The 17,708-nt window shown below is 47.3% G+C and overlaps 2 protein-coding genes across 2 annotated transcripts in view; both read left to right on the top strand.

The window, feature by feature from the left end:
- The window catches only part of LOC144225803 (putative DMBT1-like protein), a 46,849-nt gene extending 43,956 nt beyond the window's left edge, over positions 1-2,893 (top strand). Inside the window, exons 21-22 of the mRNA XM_077757394.1 lie at positions 1,786-1,800; positions 2,739-2,893. Coding sequence (XP_077613520.1) covers positions 1,786-1,800; positions 2,739-2,893 — 170 coding nt within the window. The remainder of the gene's footprint in view (positions 1-1,785; positions 1,801-2,738) is intronic.
- Positions 2,894-5,765: 2,872 nt separating this feature from the next.
- Positions 5,766-17,708, top strand: part of LOC144224943 (scavenger receptor cysteine-rich domain-containing protein DMBT1) — a 33,424-nt gene continuing 21,481 nt past the window's right edge. The window contains exons 1-6 of the mRNA XM_077756398.1: positions 5,766-5,856; positions 6,751-6,900; positions 10,902-11,015; positions 11,634-11,966; positions 14,494-14,532; positions 15,290-15,565. Coding sequence (XP_077612524.1) covers positions 5,766-5,856; positions 6,751-6,900; positions 10,902-11,015; positions 11,634-11,966; positions 14,494-14,532; positions 15,290-15,565 — 1,003 coding nt within the window. The remainder of the gene's footprint in view (positions 5,857-6,750; positions 6,901-10,901; positions 11,016-11,633; positions 11,967-14,493; positions 14,533-15,289; positions 15,566-17,708) is intronic.

Genomic DNA, 17,708 nt, shown 5'->3' with positions numbered 1-17,708 from the left:
AGAGAAGGTAGAAAGCTTTACCTCCCAGGGACACGTGTTGGAAAATGAGAGCGTGCAAGAAAACACTGATGCATCAATGGCTCGCTCTCCCAGTGGGTCAAGAACAAGCTGAGTGTGAGAAGTGAAATCATTTGGGGCTGTTCTGGGGGCCTTCTGGCTTTGCCGACACAGCAGGAATAGAGAAAGGGTACACCTTGTTCTGGTAACCCTACTCAGAGTCGATATGTAGCAGTGACCTCCAAATGCAAGACTCCAGTGGTATCTAAGCACGTGTGGTCCTGCCTCCTACAGCTGCATACCTCTCCAGGACAGGCTCTAGCTGCCCACTTCCCTGCCTGCTGGAACCCTGGTCCCCACCCAGCCTCCTCCCCAGCCCTGCTCAGTGATAACTTCCACCCTCTGCCCCCAGTGGGGGCTTGGATGTAAGACAGGTTGAGGTCAGGATACACCCTGCAGTGTTTGGGGGGCGGGCAAGGTGGCTGGTAGCCTGTCCCTACACTGAGCTGGCATCACCATGGGACATTTGGAGGGACACTTGATGGGGACTTCTTACCCACTCCAGTCCAGGCCCCAAGGTCATCCCAGGTGGACGTCACCATCCCCTATAGAAATGAATCTGTGGGAAGGGGCAATTGCCTTCCTCACCTCCAGCTGAGGCCCCACATTTTCATTTTGCACTGGGACCCAAAAATCATGCCATAGCCCCGGAGGGAAGCCAGAGCCCACAGAACCATTTCTCAGGGACCCATAAGCAGCTGCCTCTGCTCGGCGCCCTCTGGGTTTTCCTTTCCTATCCCAGTGAGGAATCTCCTCTAGCCCAGAGCCGGGGAGGAGAACATGGCTTTCAGTTCATCAGACAGCTCTGACCGACATTCACTTGCAGTCCAGGGTTTCAAACCTCAGAAGGCTTTTCTCTTTTTTCTCTCTGCTATAATATTCCTTTTCTGAGGCATAGCTGACTGAATAAGAGAATGGGTCATGAAACAAAAAAATTTGGGGGGAGAATGAAATCCTTTATGTCTAAATAGTATCCCCCTGTAAATGAACCACTTCTTGATAAAGCATTATATATTCACCTGGACACACACACACACACACACACACACACGCACACACTAAGGTTTTTGCCATTAAACTCTCTAAGGGAAATGCAGCATATTAGACATTTTAACAAAAGACAATTGCTTCTGATACAACTTTAGGTCATGAAAAAATACATTCTGCTGATGGCCAGCACCCTTCCTGAGGAAGGACTAAGAAGGGTAGACAGTGGGTAGTACCGCTGTCCTCACTGCCCTGCACCTAACGGCAGTGCTGTCCATGGAGAAGGACAATGGGTGTAAGGGAATTCTTAACAGCATCTGACCCATTTGCTTCAAACCCCGTGCCCACTAACTCCTGACGTGGGACTCCAGCAAGTACCACCTTTCCAATAGACAGGCTTTCAAAATCTGCCATTGACCCACCAGCACTGTCGATTAAGGATGCCTCTAGAGGGGCACCCTGCGTGGCTCAGTCGGTTAAGCATCTGACTCTTGATTTCGGCTCAGGTCATGAGCTCACATTTTGTGAGTTCTAGCCCTGCATCGAGCTCTGTGCTGATAGCACAAAGCCTGCTTGGGATTCTCTCTCTCTTTCTCTCTCTGCCCTTCCCCTACTCATGTTCTCTTTCTCTCTCTCTCTCTCTCAAAAATAAATAAACCTTTATGTTAAAAGGACACATCAGAATATAGAAATATATGCCTCACGGAAATCAAAGCCAAAAGGACACAAGAAAGGAAGAAGCCCTCCCCACTGAGGGTCATCTACTTCAATGTAATTCTTGTCCAACCTGCCTTCCCCTGTCCAGGCTCGCAGCCATCCGGTTTTTGTCCCTGTGTGTTTTTCACGCTCTGCAGTGGTGTGCTCAGATGCTCAGCGATTTTACTGTGGGTGATGCATGACTGATCGACCTCAGGACACCCCTGGGGTTGGTGGACCCTCACACAGAAGAGAAAACAAGTCACATAGCTGTGCGTTTTCTGTGATTTCTTGGCAAATCACTGAAAGAAGGGGAGAGACCGCATGCCACATCGGGACAGGACAGAGAAATGAGCGTTCCCACACCACACATCAAGACTCAAGCATAGTTACAGGTTCATTCATTTGTACATAAATATATGATGCTTTTGTGATGCCTCTTTCCTAATCTTCTTTGGTTTTGGTTTTTGCAGCTCCCATCCCTCAAGTGCCTACACCACAAGGTAACTCTCTTTTCATTGAAAGTATAACCTGTAAAAGATGGACTCACTTTGATAACTTGTAAAAGCAGAATAGATGTCTGTCTGTTCTGGCTGCCTGAGGGGAAGGAATTGGTGGGATGGAGCCCTTGCGAATGAATGGATTGTCTACATCTGAGTTGAGTTGGTGTCTGCATGACAGGAAGCTGGGCAGAGCATTAATGAAATATTGGCTGGACACCCCACATCCGCCGTGTACATGTCCCATGCCATTTCCAGTCTCACCTAGAGTCTTAGGGTCCTGCCCTGGTACAAGTCACACATCTTTTCTTCCCCCTCATTCCCTCTCAGGGATGCACACACTGCAGCCAAGCCACAGCTATGTCTATATCACCCATGATCCCCTCCCATTTTGTGACTTACTATTGAGTTTGATGGAATCCTGGATTCTACTCCTGGGAAAATGCCAGGTACCTGCCTGAAGAAGCCAACGAGTGGTCTCTTGTCTGCTTGCAGGAGGAAGTAACTCTTGTGGAGGGGTAATTTCTGGTCTCTCGGGCTCCTTCTCCAGTCCTTGGTATCCAACAAACTACCCCACTGACGTGGAGTGTATCTGGGTGATACACGTGGCTGAGAAGTTCCGCATAGAACTGGTGATCCCAAGCTTGAAGTAAGCAGCTTTGCCTATTTCTACTCCAGAGGCCAGATTAGACTTGAATCCATGCGTTCCTCAAGGAGGTGGTACATATCTAGTCGACTCAGCTGTTATAACAAGAATATCATACACTGGATAGCTTAATAAACAACTGAAATGTGTTTCTTACAGTCCTGGAGGCTGGAAAGTCCAAGATCAACATTCAGTGTCTGGTGAGGCCCTGCTTCCTGGTTCACAGATGGTCATATTTTCACTATTGTCTCACCTGGTAAAAGAGGCAAGGGAGCTTTCTCAGGACTCTTTGTAAGGTCACTGATCCCATTGTGAAGGCTCTGCCCTCATGACCTAATTGCTTCCCAAAGGACCCACCTCCTAATACCATCCTGTTGGGGTTAGATTTCAACATATGACTTTTGAGGGGACACAAACATTCAGCCTACAGCACTGTGTGACACATCCTTTCACATTTTAGGTAAAAATCGTTCCAGTCGTCTGAGCTTAGGAGTCTTATAATCATTGAGCTCAACTTCCTATGCAAATGGAGAATGACCCAAACACCCCATGAGCATCCCTGACACCAGACCACCAAGGGAGCCTCAGCTGGGGTGACCCACACACGAAGACTTCATGAACCCTCCATTGGGGTTCATGCCAGCTCCACTGGGGACACTGCCTCTTCTTTGGGCTGAACCCAAATTTGTTCTTCTTCATTCTCATTTTCTGATTATCATTCTTGCCTCTACTGCTACACAAAACACATCTGCTTCAAGAATATCTATCATGCCCCTGCTAATGGTTTTCTTTTGTAGATTAAATAGACTCCATTCATTCTTTCCTCTTAGGTACAATGTACTTCCTACTTCTTTCTCCAACCATCACCCATTTTTAAAGGAATTTCTCCTGTTTTAATGCATATTTATATGCATGTATATATACACACCTATTCACATACACATACATATACATGAGTAACTTTTCAATGAAAATATTGCTTTTCCCGATAATGTTTAACCTGGTCTCATCTTTCTACACTGAGTCCCATCTGGGTCATTCTCTCTTCCTGACATTGTCACAGTCTCTGCCAGACCTCTGCCACTGTTTTCCACCTGTGTTCATTGGCCTCAGCAGTCAAGGAGCTGAATGGTTAATGCTGCCTTCAAATGCGAAATGAGTCAGCAATGGAGTGAGGGATGCACTCGATTAGCTTTACCTATTTTACCTAGCACCAGAGCTTAGGCACTGATTTTCTCAGGTTTTGGTATTTTTAAGTCTAGAGTTCTTGATATTTACTTTTTGTGTCTAAGAACAGGAGGTTAGTCAGTTTGCTCCAATGAGGCTTCACTAGAAATGGTAAACCCCACAGGACATTTGTCTGGGACTGGAGGCATCTTTTATTGTCTCAGTTGTGGACGTGGGGTTTATATGAGTACTGTCACATAGCGCTTGGAGGTCATGGATGTGGCTGAGTGTCCTACCATTCACAAGACAGCCCCCCACAGTGAAGACTTCTCCATCCCTACATGTCGATGGTACTGAGGGCCCCTGATTGAAGCTTGCTTTAGTTTTGTTTGGTTTTCTTTTTTGTTTCAGCTTCTATGGAAACCAAATTCACACTCAATTTGCAAAAAATATATCCATATTTAAAATGTGCCATTTTATTCTTGCTAAGTGAAGTGTGTCTTGTTTTCCACTGAAATGATTTCTCGGATTGCAATGTCACCTGTCACTGTCACCCTACTGTCACCTTACACACAAATCTATCATTTTTTCTTATCTTAAACATGGGTTGTTTTGAGGCACTTGGCTCTTACTCCATTGGAACAGGTGTGCTTGGCAATAAACAGGCTTTCAAATTTGGATGTGTCCATTGTGTATGTATTGTGCAATGGGCACTTACAGCACATGCCTCAGGGGCCACTTATGGCTGTTTGAATGCCAACATACATACCTCCTATTTTTGTCATGTTAGATTAATGTTTATATTCTTTAAAGAATACTTGTTGAGCCCACTTTCATGCAGGTCCTGGTCTAGGAACAGACTTCTAGTGCCAAACAAGACAGACAAGATCTCTGTCCTCATGAAGTTTATATTCTAGACAGGGAGATAAATAGTACTCATATAAACCAGTAACTCAAGGACAATTACCATTAGTGATAAGTTGATAAGTGCTATGAAGAAAAATATATATACCTAGATGGTAATAGAATAAAGAAGGGGGGGTGCAGACAGGGTTTGGTGGGATGGTCAAGGACAGCTTCTCTGATCACCCATGTCAGAACCAGGCAGTTTGGGGCATGGAAGGAGAGAGTCCTACTCAGCAGGCCCTGGGGGCTTATTAACAGCAGGTCACCATCTCTCCTTGCTCCAGGTCCCATTGAGTGTTCTACTCGATGAGACACTAGCGGACACCTGCCTGCACCTCAGGAAGTGTCAGAGTTTGAATAGTCAGGAGACATTCAGGAGACACTAGTGGCAGAGAGGAAGCTGATGGGAAAGACCAAAAGCCAAGATACCAGATAGAGGCCGTTGAAATAGAGCATGTGAGGCAGTGTAAGGCTGACTGACCTGGGCCAGTGCCCATAAGGAAGAACAGAAGGGTAAATTCAAGCCATATTGAAGGAGTCAAGTCCACCAGTGGGATGTGTGGCTGAAAGGAGTCAGCAGGGATGATTGCAGCTTCTGCCTGGATACAGTGCAAATGATGTTTTATTTAAGACTTTTCTGCAGATTTCCTTGAGATTTGCTGTGCCTTTACCTCCTCAGATTAGAAGACATCTACGGGTGTCCTTATGACTTTATTGAAGTGTTCGATGGACGGCAAGTTGCCCCACTCTCCATGGGCAGATTTTGTGCTGGGGCAGAGCTCACCTTCCTCTCCTCTTCAAACATCATGACTGCGGTGTTCAGAAGTGATGCCATGATCACCAACACAGGGTTTTATGCTCTGTACAATGCCATTCAACAAGATGAAAAGGAGAGTAGTAGGTATCCTAATATCCACCCTTGATGGAAGTTAAAGCTGATTTGTGTCCTTTCCCTTTAAGAGAGAATTTTCTAAATCCGACCCGCGGAGTACACCATCATTAACACCACCCTGAGTGATGTCCACTCTAACACTAACAGACCCCAGCTAATCCCTCATCCCACTCTGCCACTCACTGTCCTTTTCCACCACGACAACATCCTGGCTAAAGAAACAGGTCGCTGAATCTCATATCTTGCATCAACTGTGTGTATAGATGAAGGATACAAACGAAGATCTTTCTTTTCCAAAGGAAGGGAAGTTACAGTAGGGCCAATCCTTCTGGAACAAACCTACCTCAGACTACAACTACCAGCCCACCTGGTTCCAGGTGAATTCAATACGAAACCATCCAGAGCACTTATACAGACCTCTTAGGATGTGGGGAACATTCCAGAGATCTCAGTGGATTGTGCTTAGGGTGACCATGTAACTTATCCTCCAATCAGGATACTTTTGAGAGTTTAAAAGGGACTATAAAATAATTAACAGGCATTACTCACTCTGCAACAGTTATAAACCAGGACTACTCCAGGCAAAGCAGGACATAAGGCCACCCTATCTAGAGTCCAATAGCCTAATACAGAAAAATGAGCCCAGGTTCTGGGCATTCATTCTCTAACTGCAGAAGGTCCTAGAAGTTTTGGAGACAGCATCACAGCTCAGAAGCCTCTGTCTTCCTGTCTCATAGGTGCGTCTTTGAGACTGGTGAATGGCAGTCACAGGTGTGAGGGCCGAGTGGAGGTCTTTTACAACGGCACCTGGGGCACAGTGTGTGATGACAGCTGGGACATAACAGACGCCAGGGTGGTGTGCCAACAGCTCAGCTGTGGTGAAGCCTTGTCTGCCCCAGCTCAGAGCTACTTTGATGGGGGTACTGGCCACATTGTGCTGGATGACATGCAGTGCACGGGGAACGAAGCCAGGCTGTGGCAATGCAACCACAATGGATGGTTCTCCCACAACTGCGGGCACCACGAAGATGCCAGCGCCATCTGCTCAGGTGAGCCCCCCTAGGACACAGCTGTCCTCAGAGCGGGTCTCGCCTATCTGCAGCTTCTGGGAAGGGACAAGTCAGTGCCAGCAATTACTCAGAAAGGAAGCCAGGGCTTCAAGCCATCTCTTTCAAGTCAATTTGTCTAAGAGTTAGTGTCCTTTCTCTTAAATTATTGTGTCTGTAACTTGTTCAAGTTTACCTCTTAAAAGTTGGATAATTAGGTAGAAGATTTGTGTCATCAGACATCCCATTCCTGGATAAGCATGCCACAGTGTTGGTGACAGTCCACTCCCCCCTAAGACTAGCAGAGTGCTGACCATGTGCCAGCTTCAGTGCTGAAACCAGCACATCTATATGTTCACTTCATCTTCATAATCTCTAATAAAAGAGACAATTGTATTCTCATTTTATTGATAAGGCAACAAAGGTGTTCCCTCGATAACACACAGGCCCATACTCTGTTAAGTATTCCCAAGATACAGCCTGAAAGACTGAGCTTGGCTCAGTTACTAAAGCTCCTCCAGCCCCATCACTGATGAAAAGCAAAATAAATACCATATATATAAATATATATATATATTTGCTTTCAATTTTCATACTTCCAGCAATTAGAGGAACCATCATGAAATTGAAAAGTAGAGTGTTCTTCCTCACCCAGAGGGCCCTGACGTAGGCTGCCAATCTTTAAACAACATTGATGGGTTTGGGGGCGCCTGGGTGGCTCAGTCAGTTAAGAGTCCAACTCTTGTTTTCAGCTCAGGTCATGATCTTACTGTTCGTGGGTTCTAGCCCCGCATTGGGCTCTGCACTGACAGTGCAGAGCCTGCTTGAGATTCTGTCTACCCCCCTCTCTCTCTGTCCCTTCCTGCTTGCTGTCTCTCTCAAAATAAATAAATAAAAATAAACTTAAAAAAATAAACAACATTGATGGGTTTTGATACATACTCCCAACTGCCCAGAAAGAATGTGTTTGATCTTTAAACAAACAAGCAAAAGAGTATCTGATTTTCTTTTGTCAATTACATGACTATCTGACTCATCCTCTCTTTGGTCTTTGAGTAGGTATCAATGGCAATCCAAAAGTGGGACCAACAGGTATTGTTCTTCCATACATTTCAACTGCTTGCCAGGCCCCTGAAATATGTGATCCTGGTTAATCTTCAATACTACACTCGAGGCACAGTCGACACCATAAGCCTTCTATTGCTAATGAGCAGTCCGTTCATGTTGACAAGATGGTGGGACTGGGGGCCCACAGAGGGCAGGGAGAGAGCTGGGGTAGAGTTCAGGGTCACCAGAAATGTAGTATCTGGACCCCAAGGATGCCCTGAGTTGGTACCTGCAGTAAGAGAGGGCCAGCTGTTGCAGGGATGATCATCCCACAGATGCTGTGGGGGCCAAGGAAATGAGAAGCCCAGGTGAGCCTCCAGCGAGTTGTGTCAAACTACACCTATCTGCACACTTAGTGTGCAGACGCCCCAGCTCTTGAGGAGCCAGTAATCTCTCTCCGATGAGGCACAGAGAAGTCACAGCTTTGAGTGTCAGTATTTTTGAGTATTTTAGAGGCATATGTTGGATAAAAGTCCTTGCTCACAGTATCATTTTTTTCCCTGTATATTTTCACAGACTCGACTGGTGACGGCCCTGCTACAGGTATGTCAGCTTTATGTAAATCCTTCACATGGTTTTATATTTGCCCTTTTTTTTTTATTTTAGAAAGAGAGAGAGAGAGCAAGTCTGGGAGAGGGACAGGGTGTTAGAGAGAATCCTAAGCAGGTTCCATGCTAAGTGTGGCTCTATCCCACAACCCTGGGACCATGACCTGAGTCAAAATTAAAAGTCAGACACTCGGGGCACCTGGGTGGCTTANGTCGGACGCTTAACCGACTAAGCCACCCAGGTGCCCCTCTTTTTCTGTTTTTTTTTTTTTTTAAATTTATTTATTTTGAGATAGAGAGCCTGCACATGTGAGTGGGGGAGGGTCAGAGAGCTAGGGAGAAAGAGAATCCCAAGCAGGCTCCACAGCATCATCAGTGCAGAGTCTGACACAGAGCTTGAACTCACACAACATGACATCATGACCTGAGCTGAAATCAAGAAAGTGGACGCTCAACCAATTGAGCCACCCAGGCGCCTAGTGCCTTATTTTTAATGTCAGTACTTCCAACAGCTGAATAAATGCTCTCTCCTTTTTACATATGAGAAGCTGCAGTACAGAGGGGTCTTTCACTTAAATTCCACACCAAATCCAGAATTTCAGCCATAAAGTGGGTGCTCTTCTGTTGGTCTGTTGGTGCTGATTCCAGCTGGGATTTGTACATAATCTGAGAGATCTTCCAATATGGGCAGTTTTATGACCAGCCGGTGACATGTACTAGGGCCTCCATTGTTCTCGTGTCTTTTCATTAAAACACATGCTCAGACCCATCTGTGCATATGGGTCCAGTAAGCCCTGTCAACCATACGTCACTGTCATTTGTCCTCACGAAGCCCTGTAAGCTTGAGGGACACATGTAATGGTCTCATCTGATAAACAACAGCATTGGAAACTCAGAAAAGTCCCCAAAGCCAACTTTGTAGTTACTGGCCAAAGCAACCCTGAAACGGGTGCCCCTCCCACCTGCTGCCCATGCCCTCTGACCCCTCTGAAAACACCAGCACAGCACAGTGCTTCCTTCTGATGGGGTGTTTTCCCCATGTCTTGTAGATGAAAACTTCCACTGTGGTGGTCTGCTCACAAATAATTCGGGCTCCTTCTCCAGCCCTTGGTATCCTAAAAAATACCCTACAAATGTGGTGTGTGCCTGGGACATACAAGTGGATGCCAGGGCTCATGTCAAGCTCACATTTGATGTGGTGAAGTGAGTAAATATCTCCCACTTTTCCTCTCTTCTTTGCCCCGTCATAAACATAGTTATGCTGCCCACTGCCCCACCCCTACCAATAAGTGAACAAACAAACATAAATAAAACCCCCCTTCCATAGTTAACTCTCAAAAGTGAGGAAGGCCAGGGAGGCCCGTTCTGTAATATTGATCAAAACTTTATTTTTTTAAATAAGTTTATTTATTTATTTTGAGAGAGAGACAGAGAGAGTGAGTGGGGGAGAGGAGAGAGCAAGTAGAGAGAAAATGCCAAGCAGGCTCCACTCTGTCAGCCTAGAGCCTGATACAGGGCTCAATCTCATGAACGTGAGATCATGACCTGAGCCAAAACCAAGAGTTGGATGTTTAACTGATGAAGCCACCCAGGTGCCCCTTGATCGAAATCTTAAAGGCACAAATCTTCTAAGGCAGCAAGTCTAGTTCCAGAGAATCAGTGTACTGATAAAGTCCTGTGCACAGAGGATAAGCATGGCAGTGTTCTTATAGGAACACTAGATTGCAAACCATCTAACTGCCCATCAGCAGGGGATCAGTTCAACAGGCTTGGGTCCATCACACATGTAGGGAGCATTGCTAGGGAATGGTCTGCAAGAAAACTTTGAACCACACTGCAGTGTCTGCCTTCTGTGCTTAGACTATCTGGAAGCAAACAAAAAGAAACTGTTCATTGTAGCTGCTTCTAAGAAGCAGAATGATGTCAGAGGGGTGAGCCAGGGGTTAGAGGAAAATGTACTTTTCACCGAATACCTGTCAATAGCACTTAAGTTCTATTCTTTGTGCTTATAATCCATATTCAGGAAATGCAATTCAGTGGAAACTTTACAAATTAAAAGGATTTTATAAACAGGAAGATACATACTGCCTAAAGCAGCAGGGTCCTATTTCCCTCTGACCAGTGTGAAAAGATGTAGGTTTCAGATAGGTCTTCCAGAACCTTCCCTTCCTGAACCAATCTGTGCAGTGTTCAGTGGAGTGAAAGCCTCAGTGGACAGAGTCTGAGTGATATCATGTGTTCATAGGTTGGAAAACTTCTTCGGCTGTCCGTACGACTTCATTGAAATCTTTGATGGCCCACAGAGCGAATCTTTTTCTCTGGGAAGATTCTGTTCTGGTACAACCCCAGTATTCACCTCCTCCTCAAATCGCTTGGTGGTGGTCTTCCACAGCGACGCTATCGTCACCAACATGGGCTTTTTTGCATCCTATGAGTCTCTTGTGCTGGACGAGAACAATACCAGTAGGTCCTTTGGTCTTTTGGCCCCGGTGCTGCTTGGTGATGAAGGCGAGGGTGGGTGGCCGAGTCTGACTGGGCACCAGGGATTGGAAGGTGTCCCCATGCCTCTTCGTTTACCCCCGAGATCTGACAGGATGGAGGTGTGGTTAAACACCCGACACTGCCGTGGGACAGCACGTCCCCACACACCTTCTGATACTACAGCACATTGCATGGCACCAAGGAGGGGTCTTGTCAGACGCTGTCTCCAAGCCCATTTCACTCAGAACATGTGTGGTCCCTTTGCACCTCCTTCAAGATGTTGCCCCTCCCAAGAGCAGCCACAGCCAGTGTCAGCATGCCTGGTGGTACCCACCTCACACGGGGCTTCCAGACGCCTCCTTTTGCCTCCGTCCAGTAGACAGTCTTGTCTGGGAAAAGAGCTTTAAGAAGTACCCCTCGAAAACTCACATTGACATGAGAGTACTGTTTGTGGCCCGCTTTAACCCTTGGTGGCTCCCTCCCCATGTCTGAGAGGAGAGCCCTCAAAAGCGGGTCAACTCACAGGAAATGCCCTGGCCCTTCCTTGAGAGCAGGGGCAAAGCACCCACAGCATGACCCAGGCGTGTCCTCGTTCCCCAGATGTGGCCCTCAGGCTGGCCGGCGGCAGCCACCGGTGCGAGGGCCGCGTGGAGCTGCGCTACAACGGCACCTGGGGGACCGTGTGTGACGACAGCTGGGACCCGCGTGATGCCCAGGTGGTGTGCAAGCAACTGGCCTGTGGCAGGGCGGTGTCGGCCCCCGGAAGGGCGCATTTCCACCAAGGCGTGGGCCCCATTGCTCTGGATGACGTGGAGTGCGTGGGGACGGAAGCCAGGCTGTGGCAATGCCTGCATGGTGGCTGGTTCTCCCACAACTGTGGCCACCACGAAGATGCCAGCGTCATCTGCTCAGGTGGGCCTGATTCTGGGACAAGTGAGTGGCAAAATGATATTCCCAACTGTCCTCAGAGCAGGAGGGGGTCCTGAGGTCACTGTTTCCCAAGCTTCAGCCATTAGGATGTTCCTGTGTGGCTTCTGGCCACTTCCAACCAACACCATGTCTTCCTTAATACTTTTCTTTATGTGGACTCCTCTTCTTTCACTTACATGAATTCATTTTACGAGGAAGTCCTATATCCCCACCATACACAGAGAGCCAGGATCACCTGCCATACACAGATAATACACACAAGCAGACACAGTGATAATATAACAATACTAAAATGTTTACAAACTAAAATAAACAATGAACTATCATGGTGCCTGGGGGGCTCAGTCAGTTAAGCATCCGACTCTTGGTCTCGGCTCAGGTCATGATCTCATGGTTTGTGAGATCGAGCCCTACGTTGGGCTCTGTACTGACAGTGGAGATCCTGCTTGGGATCTTTTCTCTCTCTCTCTCTCTCTCTCTCTCTGTCCCCCCACCTCAAAAAATAAGTAAACTTAGAAAAAATAAAATAAACAATGAACTATCTAATCTGATCAATTCATCTGCATGCATATCTGAAAATGTCCTTAATCAGAATGGAACTCAATGTAGATTTTTTAACTGGAATGCTATATAAACAAGTGATTCTTAAAATAACAGATGCGTTACCTCAAATTATCTCACATCCCCAGTGATGAGTCACACCTCAGGGAGACATGTCTTTGGTTCATCTGCCTTGTTGCCCAGGTGACAAGATGACTCCTAAAGTCACAGAGCTGGGGAGCTGGGATCCCAGGTCCCAGCCCAGGGCTCTTCTTCCTCAGCTTTACCCCAGTTGAGTTTCTGCAAGTCAATGCAGTACTTGGAGTCAAAAGCTCCAGTTTATCTCTGCATCCTTCTGGGTTCAGCTGGGAAGAGGCAAAGTGGTGTACCAGCTAGACAGGCCCACAATGACCAGAGGACGAAAGAACAAACAGGGGTGGAGATACTAGAAAGTTCTGAGAGAAGAAAGGGAAGTCCAAGGGGCAGAATCAGTGTTGAAGAAAACATAGGAGCAGAAGCCACATGCTGAGTGTGACATCCGAGGACAGTGCTGGGGGATTCAGGAACAGAGAGGTGTGGAACCAGGACCCCAGGCAGAGCTACTCAAGGTGGGTCAAAGGTGATGGAGAAAGGTCACAAAGCAGCTTCCAGAGTTCTCCACTCTGGCCCTCGGGCTTCCTCCAGGTGCTCACGCGGCCAGAGCGTGTCCTTGAAACAAACGTAGTTCCCTGCTTTGTGAACTGGCATTTGCTCTGGGAGGCAAGACCCACATACCCGGAAAGAACTACAAAACCAAAGCAAATGGCAAGATAGGCATTCCACATAAGGCAACCATCACTGTGGCCAGAGTTTGAAGAAAATTAAAGACATTGTGATGTTCCTCAGCTGGACAGCAGTGAACCCAGTGACCCAGGACATCTGCTGACTGTAACCATGGCAACTCAGGGCCATTCTCACATGCCCAGATTGGGTGCAGTTTCTCCCCAGAACCAGACATGGACCTTTCTGTTCCAAAGAATTGGGTTTGAGAAGAGTGATTTTGATTTATGTCTCTCACAGCCTCTCTGCCTTACTCAACACCATCACCTCCTGGAAGTTACCCCACTTCAGGTAATTTCAATTGTTCTTTTTTTTTTTTTTTAACTTGAGAGAAAGAGTACAAGCAGGGGAGGGGCAGAGGTAGAGAGAGAAAGAGTGGGAGAGTACCGAGAGAGAGAGAGAGAGAGAGAGAATCCCAAGCAGGCTCCACACTCAGCTTGGAGCCAGATGCAGGGCTCGATCCCACAATCCCAAGATCATATCTGAGCCACTTAGGCATCCCTTCAGTTATTATCGATTAACTGTAACTTGTCTTGGCAAAGTCACTTTGGGCAGTAGTGCAGTGGATAGATACAAATGTCCTGTATCTGTCGCCCTGGCTTCATCATTTATGAGCTCCCTCAGAATCTGTCTCTCCCTCTCTCTCTCTCTCAAAAATGAATAAAAACATTAAAAATTTTTAAAATAAAAAGAATAAAGGAAGTGAAAGCATCAGTTGGTCTTACCCTGACTCTGTGACCAGTTCAATAGTTGTCACACTTCAAATTGAGTCAGCTGCTTGTCTGTGGCACAGTCTTTAACAGTAAAATACAATATGCAGAAGGGTTAGGAAAAAGAAGTGACCCTAAACCTAAAAGGAAGTGCCAGAGTAGGTTATACTGGATAGCAGTGATGCCCAAAGAATGCTTTCTATTTACCTGCTTTAAAAAAAATCTATCAACCACCGCACTTTGATTTTCTTGAGTGTGCTTTAGCTGCTTGTCTTCCTGGTGCATGCAGCAGTGGGTTGATGGAAGGCTCCCTCCAGAGCAAGGACCTGGGTGGGGGATCCATCTAGAATCAGAAGCTGTAGATAATCCACAACTTGGAGGGCCCACCGATAGGTAACTGAGAGTTATATGCGCTTGTCACCTAAGGTGTTGTATCCTGTTGTGTTTCTCTCTGTCCTTAGTATCTTTCCTGAAGCCAGCAGAGGAGTCCACGTCAGCAGGTAAGCTGTTCCTCTTCCCTACATGGCCTTCTCTTACTGAAGTTTTAGCTCAGAAACACCCACCATTACTACCTTGGGAGAAAGTGTCCCCACTGGATACACTCCTCTGCAGCCTCAGGCGGGCGCCTCAGCGCTGATGGTGGCCCACTGATCTCAAATCTCCCCCCAGCCCCACCATGGGCTGTCTTTGGCTGTGTCCGAAGCACATCTGGTCTCTGGTCCCTTCTGCAACGCTGTCCTCTGAACTGTCCTATGTGCTCCCAGGAGCGTCTATGCACACGTGATGGCATCTGATCCTGAAATGACATAGATGGAGCTATTGCAATTGTCACTCGATCAGTGTGTGCAAGGGCATGCAGAGAACACTGCACGCGCATGTGTGGACACACACACACACACTCACACACCTCAATCAGTATGTGCATGTTAGCATCTCATAAAAAAAAATAACCAGAAAACCGTGTGAGTGCCAGAAACCAAGACTTCAAGACACACAGTGAAGACAAGAAGCAGCTCCATGATGAGGCGGGTCTCTGGGCTGGCATGCTAAGGAGCAAAACCATTTCTCAACCAACTTTCATCTCAGGAAACACAGGGAGTAATATCAAGGCAAAAATTAAATGAGTGAAGCAGAGTGAAGGAAGGAGTAGATCTGTTGTCATCGATCATCCATGCTCAGTTTCCAAGAGCTGCTGGCTCTTCTGTGGACTTTCCGATGAGCCTTGATGGAGGTCATTGCTTGAAATTGTCCCCCAAGGTCTGGGCCTGCAGCTGGTGAACGGGTCAAGCAGGTGCGAAGGCCGAGTGGAAGTCCGCCACACCAACACCTGTGGCATAGTGTGTGATGACAGCTGGTCCATAGAGGATGCCCGCGTGGTCTGCAGACAGCTTGGCTGTGGCCCGGCTGTGTCCGCCCTCTCAGGGGCCAGCTTCAGCCCCGGGGCAGGCAGCATCCTCCTGGACGATGTCAAGTACACAGGAAGCGAGTCCTCACTGGGGCAGTGCCTTCACAACAGCTGGCTCACACACGACTGTGGGCACCACCAGGATGCTGGCGTCAACTGCTCAGGAGAATGCAGGTCCCTTCTGTGCCAGTCATGGAGCTGCGCAGGCCAAGCCCGAAATTAGCAGATGGAGTCTGGAGATGTTCCCAGTCCTGGACCTTCCCCATGTCCAGGACAGATTTCTTGTTCTAACTTTGAAAAAGTTGCAAGCCATTTAATGTACAGGAGGGCGCCCTTCCATGGAGTGACCATCAAGGTTAATCCATTAGACAATAAAGAAAGTAATGGCGTTTGTCTCATAAACTTGCCAGGAGGATTACACAAGGCATTCAACATCTACTCAAGCATGTGGCCTCTGTAGCTGCACAGAATGTTGACTCCTTTGCTGGTGGTGGTATTTTCATTACTAAGGCAAATTCTTTCAGAATCATTACCCCAGAGTTTCAGGCCTGGTGACACAATCCACACCTGGCTCTAAAAACCCAGAGGGACAGCCCTAGATGCGTAAGAACAACTGTTTACACAGGCTTGTTGAGTGGCATATAAACTGAGACAATGGTCTTCAAACCAGTCGACTGCCCTGGTTTCTATTATGAAACTGCCTTCATGTCTCCTTTGTCTTTGTAGATCCTACAGCTGCTGGACATCCAGGCATCTGTGAGTTCACATCCATCATATCTGCTGATTGGTGACTGGCCATCTAGTGCAGGGTCCCCATGCTGAGTCCTCCTCACCAGCCTTAGTTTGCCTTGACAGTGCTCTGAGCTCCAGGCCCTTCCCAGAAGGCAAAGTTCCAGGGCTGTTTCCCATTCCCCTGGGGTCCCACTCTGCATCCAGAGGAAAAGCCATTCTGGGTGTTGCCGGGTTTGATGTCATCCTTCCTGTCTGTGAGGTCTGCATTTCAGCAGGACAGAGACACTGGTTCCTTGACCCAAAGTGGTGGCTCAAGCAACAGAGGTTGTGTTAGCCTGGAGAGGACGGAAGGGTCTGGGGGCCAGTGGGCCTTGTGCAGGAGACACTCCCATGCCTGCAGCCCCACCTGGGACCCCCTCTGTAGTTCTGAGAAGGTGTCAGGCCTGTGGGGGCCACACCTTCACAATCCCGATGCCCACATTATTTCTCTGATTTTATTATTCTTAACCAGAGTAATACATAAACCTGTAGCAACTGTATGAGCTACCATCACATTTTAAACACTAACTACCTGCGGGTGCCTGGGTGGCTCAGTAGGTTGAGCATCCGACTTTGGCTCAGGTCACAATCTCACAATTCATGAGTTTGAGTCCCATGTCAGGCTCTGCTCAGAGCCTGGAGCCTGCTTTGGACTCTGTCTCTCCCTTTCTCTCTCTCTGCTTCTTCCCCGCTTGTGCTCAAGTGTGTTCTCTCTCTCTCTCCCTAAAATAAACATTTTTTTAAAAAATAAATGCTAACTATCTGATTAGAGATTGGATGGGGTTGTTTAAAGGCAAACTCACGTATGTGACGTAGACAGTACTGAGAAGATTATGAAATTGCATTGTTGGTTTGGAAGGTGCTTACGATGACTATTTCTTTTTCACATGTACAGTTGCTGCAACTCCTGGGGAACAGCCACATGTTTTCCAACCAATAGGTATTTTTTCCGCTCTTACATTTTGCAACTTCTTTTCTTAGGCTGGCATTTGTGGGCCCACAGAAATGTAGCCAACATAATTTTCATGACTTTGGTGCTGCACAGAATAAAAGCTGTGCTCATCAGAGGCAAGCTGGTGGTATGGTGGGTTCCCCTCGTGTAGGGACCTCTTCAAGGAGAGCTAGTCACCTGCCCACCCTCGGTGGCATCACCAAAATCCCCGTAGGAAGGTCCTGAACCACACAGTGCTCTTGGGAGCCCTTCTCTAGGGGGACCCCATGAACCAGCCCGGTCTCTGGGGCTCAGAATCTGAGAACCAGCCTCATTTGCTTTTGGCTCGGGGGGTAAGTTTCACTCTGTGAGTATCTGACCTTCTTGTAGGAGTGACGCCCCCTCTTCCGCTGCACGATTTCCCAGCCCCAACCTTCTCCATCATCCTCCAATAAATACTTCATCCTTTTTAAAATTCAAGGAAAGTGAAATTAATTTTGTTATGAGAATTCCGTAACATTCTTCAAGAGACCTGGGTAAGAAATGTGAAGCCCTAAGCACTCAGCCGA

Source organism: Crocuta crocuta, unplaced genomic scaffold, assembly GCF_008692635.1.
Source record: "Crocuta crocuta isolate KB4526 unplaced genomic scaffold, BGI_CrCroc_1.0 scaffold1063, whole genome shotgun sequence".
Taxonomy (NCBI): Eukaryota; Metazoa; Chordata; class Mammalia; order Carnivora; family Hyaenidae; genus Crocuta; species Crocuta crocuta.
This window is presented reverse-complemented; position numbering and strand designations above follow the sequence as displayed.